Source organism: Sminthopsis crassicaudata, chromosome 4 (genome assembly GCF_048593235.1).
Source record: "Sminthopsis crassicaudata isolate SCR6 chromosome 4, ASM4859323v1, whole genome shotgun sequence".
In the NCBI taxonomy this organism is placed as follows: Eukaryota; Metazoa; Chordata; class Mammalia; order Dasyuromorphia; family Dasyuridae; genus Sminthopsis; species Sminthopsis crassicaudata.
Window position 1 is genome coordinate 380,707,149 of NC_133620.1, and position 7,355 is coordinate 380,714,503.

General features: G+C 49.0%; 1 protein-coding gene across 1 annotated transcript; it reads left to right on the forward strand.

Annotated features, from left to right (window-relative positions):
- The first annotated feature begins 1,409 nt into the window (after positions 1-1,409).
- ACTA1 (actin alpha 1, skeletal muscle) lies at positions 1,410-6,613 on the forward strand. The gene is made up of 7 exons (XM_074262382.1): positions 1,410-1,679; positions 2,918-3,058; positions 3,870-4,194; positions 4,907-5,068; positions 5,323-5,514; positions 5,688-5,869; positions 6,204-6,613. The coding sequence occupies exons 2-7, from the start codon at positions 2,930-2,932 to the stop codon at positions 6,345-6,347; spliced, it is 1,134 nt and encodes a 377-aa protein (XP_074118483.1). The 5' UTR covers positions 1,410-1,679; positions 2,918-2,929; the 3' UTR covers positions 6,348-6,613.
- The last annotated feature ends 742 nt before the right edge of the window (positions 6,614-7,355 follow it).

Sequence of the window (7,355 nt, forward strand, 5' to 3'; positions counted from 1 at the left end):
AAACTTTACTCTTGGAAAAACCAAGTAATTCTAAAGTTTTTACCCACCGCTGAAAAACCATCGACAACCACCCCTGAAATTTGAGAATAAAACACTCAAATCTCCTTCAGTCAGGTTACCACTGCGGCTCTAAGTATCAAAAGTGAGACAGTCACCAACTGTGCATGTAAATCCTACTGACCTCAACTTAATACTAGACCTCCATTTTAACTTAAAATTCAAATCCATTTAGAAAATTGGGGGGAAAAATAGATTCTAACCTATCAGAGGTATAAATAGAATCGACTGCTCCAAGCTCTTGGTATATGGTAACTCTCCTATGGCAAGTGGTCTGGGTTGTGCAGGAATGGGAATCATCCTCTATATATAAAACTGATTTTATAGAGACTTTTGCGATGGCAAAAACAAAACAAAATAAATAAAAATCTTGCCGGTCATAATTGTATGCCATTTTAATGGCGTGGGGGATGGGGTTGGAGAGAGAAACCGAAATTCTACTTAGTAGCATTTCCTGAATCATTTATCCTTGCCTTCCTCTTCCCGCCAGTAAACTGTCCCTGCTTCACACTTTCTGTCCACCTGTCCCGGAGTAATGAGCCTAACTTAATAGCCCAAGGCCGTCTCCAAATAAACTTTCAGCTGCCCACCCATAGAATCCCTAGGGTCGGGGCAGTGCCAGTGACTGGTATAACAGTCAGACTACGGGAAAACTAGCGTAAGAGGAATTCCGCCACTCTGGTAACTCCAGTGAAGGGGACAGCTCCTTGCTGGCCTGGGTCATGTGTGTGAGCCTGGCCTGGCCCCTGGCCTTGGGACCCCCCTCGCTTTCTCTCCACGTGCCCTCAGATCCTTTGATTAGTTGTCCTTCCCGGGACTGTTACTATTGCCCGTCTCTCCCCTTGGGGTGGGGCGATGGAAAACCAGTGCAGTGAACTTGTTCCCTTGCTCTCAGGCGGATGAACTTGCAGGAGGCATCCCGGGACAGCAGCTGTTGTTCCTCCCCTCCTCACAGCCCCGCCGCTTAGCACGCCGCCTCCTCCCTGCTCCCTAGAGATAGCAGTCGGTAGGGCTTGGTGGGGTGTGAGAGGGAGGCGGCTGCTCTAAAACAGGGGGTGCACCTGGGAAGTAGGGGTCCACTCTTCATATTTCCTCCGATAACCCCAAACCAACTAAACCCATCTTTCTGTTTTATGTTCCTAATCATTTAAGGATCAGGGATAGGAAGCACACCAGTACATACACGCGGACAGGCACATACGTGCATACCCATGTACACACGTGCACACCCCTCTCCCCTAACTTCCCGCACCAGCTGGAGGGGCGGATTGGGGAGGAGCTGCAAGCTCGGGGAGACACTCCTTATACGGCCTGGCCCGTGTTACCTGGGTCAGGGCCAAGGTTCTCCTTCTTTGGGCAGAGCTCGGGGGTTGGGGGCCAAGGCCGAGAGACCCGAGGGGAGGGGGCTCTTAGTGCCCAGCACCCAAATATGGCTACAGAAGGGTAGAGACATTCCTGCGGGTCTGCTCTGGGGGCGGGGAGCGGAGAGTCCGCGGACTATATAAAAACCTGCCCGGGGGGCTGCAAACCCACCTCACCGGACAACTCCAAGAGAAGCGCCTCCCGCGGCATACCCTCGGGCCCGAGTCGGAGCTAAAAGGCACCAGCAGCCACCCACACAGGTAGGAAAGGGGAGGAGGGAGAAAGAAGGGAAGAAAGGGGAGGAGAGCCAGGGTGTGAAGGAGGGAAAGAGGGAACTGTTTCTAGTGGAGAGAAAAACAATCAGACTGGCTCAGCACCGCCTCCCGACAGCCAAGCGCACAGAGCCTTGGTTCCCCACGCTGCTCACGTCGAGCGCCCTCCACACCCTGCTTCTCTGGGTGCTCAACAACCCCCTAGGGAACGCTTCCCAATTTAGCCACTTCATCTCCAGCTTCCCTTGTCCCTTCCATCCCAGATTTAGCTGAAAAAGAATCTTGCTTTCCCAGGGACTAAGACGCCCTGTCCTCTTGAAGTCCCACAGAGAGTTAGGAAGCAGGGGATTGATAGATACTCTTCCCACCTTTAACCCTCCACTCCCTAAACTGAGCTCCAGGTCCAAACCAAGGAAGCCTGCTGAGCTAGGGAAAAGGAAGGACGTCTTCCTCCACGAGAGATCAGCCTTCCCTCAGCACCCCTAGGGGAACAGTGATCACTTGACATCCAAGTTGGATTTAGAGACTGAGATGTTACTGGGAGCTCCACTCAGTCACAACTGCTAGAACAGCGACAGCCGGCTCGGAACGCGGGTGGGGGAAATGCTTCAGGCAGCACCGTTAAGCAGAGAACTTCCTGGAAAGATGATTGGGATTGGGAACGGGGACGAAGGGATTCCCCGCCCCCCCCCCCCCTTGTCTCTACCTGGGATCAGATGAGTCAGATGGAAATATCTGAGGGGATTGAGATAGCTACGAACCAGAGATAAGAAGTCTCTTCTAAAGGTTCCGGAACCACTAAGCTTCTCTCTCTCCTAGTGTATAAAAAAGGGCATATGAACACTTTGATGGGGAGAAAGATTGAATCCTACTGACCCTGGATCGTAGGCCTTAAATAGAGGGACTATGGGCACCTTTTGGGAGCCTTCAACCCAATCCTAGTTTGGTCAATGAATTACTCACCCCTGGGCCGCTAACACCGGCGGGACACAAAGTCATTCAGCTAAGGTGTGCAGCTGGAGTGTACTTACTGCAAGCCGCAGAACGCTGGTACCGAGCGAGTGCCCACAAGGAGCATAGTGCACTCTTAGAGCACTGCCCTGTGCTCCCCGCGTGGCTGCGGGTCCAGGCTCCCAGCTCCGCGTCTATGGATGGACCAGGGACCAGGGAAGCTGATGGGAGGCGGGTGGCAACACAGAACACTAACACGGGGCCTCCTTTTGCAGAAAACAGACACCATGTGCGACGAAGACGAGACCACCGCCCTCGTGTGCGACAATGGCTCTGGCCTGGTGAAAGCCGGCTTTGCCGGAGATGATGCCCCCAGAGCAGTGTTCCCCTCCATCGTGGGCCGCCCCCGTCATCAGGTGAGACCTAGTTCCCCAAGCCGTCACCCTCCGCCCCAATGCTTGCCCGCGGGAGGCGGGATGTTGGAAAGCAGAAGCAGCCCTGTTTTACAAGCCTTGTTTCTGAGGCGCTATGCCTCTGAAAGCGCCAACCCTGTATTCAGTGCGGCATTCAGCCAGAGGGACATCTGGTACTGAAGAAACCTAAGAGATATGGGTTCGAATCCCGACTCTGGGATTCGCTTAAGTGATTTGAGCAAGAGTTAAACTGCAGCTTCCTTGGGGCAGACCTGTAATCGGGACCTGAGTTCAAATTCAACTTCAGACACTTATTAGCTGTGTGACTCTGGGCAAGTCACTTAACCCCATTTGCTTTAGTTTCCTCATATGTCAAATGAGCTGGAGGGGAAAAAAAAAGGCAAAACACTTCATTTTATTTATTTATTTATTTAGGGGGGCCGAGAAAACCCCAGACAGGTTGGCCACTAGTGACACAAGTCAACAACAAAAAATGGAGAATGGGGAGGAGAGGAAGCAATTATGCTCTTGCCAAATGCCTTCTAGAATAGAATTGGGTAACGCTTTGTAAAGTGCCATGTAAATGTGAATTTCGTTACCTTCCTCGGCTCAACCTCGGGTTCTTTTGTAGGACTACTAGATAGAAATAACTTAAAATTAGTGGGACTTTTCCCTATCTCCAAGTATGTCTGACATTCGGAATGGTTGTCATTCCGAGCTCTTTCTTTTTCTTTTTCTTTTTCTTTTCTTTTTTTTTTTTTAAAGCCTAATGCTTTTGTCCATCTTTCTTCTCTTCTTTTGTTCCTGCACCTAGGGCGTCATGGTGGGTATGGGTCAGAAAGATTCCTACGTAGGCGACGAGGCTCAGAGCAAAAGAGGTATCCTGACCCTAAAATATCCCATCGAGCACGGTATCATCACCAACTGGGATGACATGGAAAAGATCTGGCATCACACCTTTTACAACGAGCTCCGAGTGGCTCCCGAGGAGCACCCCACCCTGCTGACTGAAGCCCCCCTCAACCCCAAGGCTAACCGGGAGAAGATGACCCAGATCATGTTTGAGACTTTCAACGTCCCCGCCATGTATGTGGCCATCCAGGCTGTGCTGTCCCTCTACGCCTCCGGCCGTACCACCGGTAAGAGGTCTGGTTATCCCAGCCTGAAAGGGGCAGACTTGGCTCCTCCCTTAGACGGACAGGAAGCCCCGCCCTCTGCCTGGGGCTCATTCTACAAACCCTAGCGGTCCTCACTAAACGGGTCCTCCTCGTCCTACTTGCTTTCCTCCCAGACGGGAACCTTTTACAGAGAAACACCCCCTGGCCCACCATCCGAGCACCTCCAAATCCTCAACACTGCCACCACCTATTTACCCACTACTAGCTCTGTTCCTCTTGCTCTTCCCCTGCTTAATTTGGCAGTTCTCCCTCTCAATCCCAGGCTGAACCAGGATGCTATTTAAAATCATCAGACTATTTGCTCCTCCTTTCAGTAGTTTTGTTTTGGCAAAATAGTCCGTAAGGTGACTTTACAGATCCAGAATACCACCTTCACCCCCACAGAAGTTATCGAACCTATCCCAAATTCCAGAAGAGCATCACTGGCCTACTTAAGTACACATCCTACCCTACTACTTAGCACCTTCCCTAGCAAACCCCGCCCTCGCAGAGCCTGAGGCAAACCCTGAGCTCAGACGAGAAGGAAAATGTTAGTATAGCTTTCCATATTTCTGCTGCTTTGGGTGTGCGCGCACGCGCAGTCAGTCAGTCCATGACTTTTATTTATTTATTTATTTTTTTAAACTCAGGTATATCAAACCCTCTTCTATCTGTCATCTTCCCGCTCTCTTAGGCATAGTGCTGGACTCGGGAGATGGTGTCACACACAACGTACCCATCTATGAAGGTTACGCACTGCCCCACGCCATCATGCGTTTGGACTTGGCCGGTCGGGACCTCACTGACTACCTGATGAAGATCCTCACTGAGCGTGGCTACTCCTTCGTGACCACTGGTGAGAAGCAGAGGGTGACGGAGGCCGAGCTCAGCCAGGCGGGCACAGGGCTGGGTCTTCTCGGCCGCCGCCTCCCAAGAGCCCCTCCACCCCCGACTACCCGAAGGGACAAGCTTAACTTCACCCCCACGCATGTCTGCGACCTCCACTGGTCCGGGGTTCTTAGACGTGGGGACGGGGATGGCCTTTGTGCCAGTCCACGTTCCACTGTCTCCAACAAACCGTCAGGTTTGGTTTTTTCCTCCACTTGACAGCTGAGCGTGAGATCGTGAGAGACATCAAGGAGAAGCTGTGCTACGTGGCCCTGGACTTCGAGAACGAGATGGCCACTGCTGCCTCCTCCTCCTCCTTGGAAAAAAGCTACGAGCTGCCCGATGGTCAGGTCATCACTATCGGCAACGAGCGCTTCCGTTGCCCGGAGACCCTCTTCCAGCCTTCCTTCATTGGTAAGGGCTGCTTGGGGTTTTTTCAGGGTCTACTTTGTCTATAATCCAAACCCCGAGAAGATGTTTCACTTTGCTTTGTTTCTTCTTATTTTTTATTAATCCGTTTCTGCTTTCCTTCTCCTCCCCTATCTCCACTCCTTTTCCTTCTTTTCTTGTCTTCCTTTGGTCCGAAGGTATGGAATCTGCCGGTATCCATGAGACCACTTACAACAGTATCATGAAGTGTGATATTGACATCAGGAAGGACCTGTACGCCAACAATGTCATGTCTGGGGGCACCACCATGTACCCGGGTATTGCTGACCGGATGCAGAAAGAAATCACAGCCCTAGCCCCCAGCACAATGAAGATCAAGGTAGGATCCTAAAGGGGGTAGGAGAGTATCTAATTTTTAAATCTCCACATTCACTGAGCGATGATTCTTTTTTTTTTTTTTTTTTTTAACTGAGGCTGGGGTTAAGTGACTTGCCCAGGGTCACACAGCTAGGAAGAGTTAAGTGTCTGAGATCACATTTGAACTCGGGTCCTCCAGAATTCAGGGCTGGTGCTCTCTCCACTGCGCCACCTAGCTGCCCCCTGAGCGACGATTCTAATCTCAGACAAGCAAAAACTGTTTAGTTCAGCACTTCTCAGCCATCTAGTTTCTCCCTCCCTTTCTGATCATTAGGAATGTTATTTTTCTCTTCTAGATCATTGCCCCTCCTGAGAGGAAATATTCCGTCTGGATCGGTGGTTCCATCCTGGCCTCTCTGTCCACCTTCCAACAGATGTGGATCACCAAACAGGAGTATGATGAAGCTGGACCCTCCATTGTCCACCGCAAATGCTTCTAAACATGTTTACAAGATCAATGTGCTCACTATTCTCAGGATGACGGATGTTGTTAAGTTGCAGGTGGTTGAGCTCTTGCAACAGCCAAATAATCATGGCATTAACATTTCTATTCCTGTTGCTGCAAACCCCCAATTGACACAACGTTTGTAAAGTGTACATAAATTAATTTATTTTACTTTGTTTTGTTATTTTTAAAACAAAATCCTGCAGAAATGGAAAACTTCAAGAAGCATTAAATTCAGTCATTCTGTCAAGTCCCAGAAAACTTGCCATTTTATTTATTTATGGGGGGATGTTGAAGGAAGAGAATAATGTTCTTTCACTTTCACCAGACTCATTTGTTTGCTTTAACAAATTTCACACAGATGAATAATCATGTCCGATTTTAGAGCAAAAAAAAGTTTTCACAGAAGTTTTATCAAAATAAACATGACATAGATAATATCAATATCATTATTCCCATTTCATAAATTAGGAAACTAAATTCAACTCAGAGTAGGTAAATGATTTGCCCTTCTCTCCCCCACCCTTCCCTTCCCCAGCACCTCTTCACAGTTATGGAATCATCATAGTAAAGTCTCCTAACTCCATGTTCCATATTCTTCCTCCCATATCACTGAACAGTTTAAAAGGAGGAGAAAGGTTATAGGAGAAAGGTTATAGTTGTTCCCCTGTGCTCAGGCCAAATCAGCCCTATTGTATTCAATTTTGAGAACACTTCTGAGAACATTATTGTCCAAGATGGTGAGGGGACTAAAAACCATTCTTATAAATATCAATTGAAGAAACTGGAAGTTTTTATATTAAAAAAAGATTTGGGGATAAGGTGATACAACATCTAGCTTATGTTTCTCGGGGCTGAAATATGGGAAGAAAAAAATGCCTTAGAGAGCAATTCTAAGAACTATGGGTAAGAATTGCATAGAGGCAGGTTTATATTCAGTGTGTAACTGAACCCAATTAGAATATACATACTGCTTAGGGCAAGGACTGTTTTTGCCTTTTTC

Coding starts and splice junctions, on each gene's coding strand:
- ACTA1 (XM_074262382.1), top strand. CDS start 2,930: ATGTGCGACGAAGACGAGACCACCGCCCTCGTGTGCGACAATGGCTCT. Junction 5,515..5,687: donor CTTCCAGCCTTCCTTCATTG/GTAAGGGCTGCT, acceptor TTTGGTCCGAAG/GTATGGAATCTGCCGGTATC. Junction 5,870..6,203: donor CCAGCACAATGAAGATCAAG/GTAGGATCCTAA, acceptor TTTCTCTTCTAG/ATCATTGCCCCTCCTGAGAG.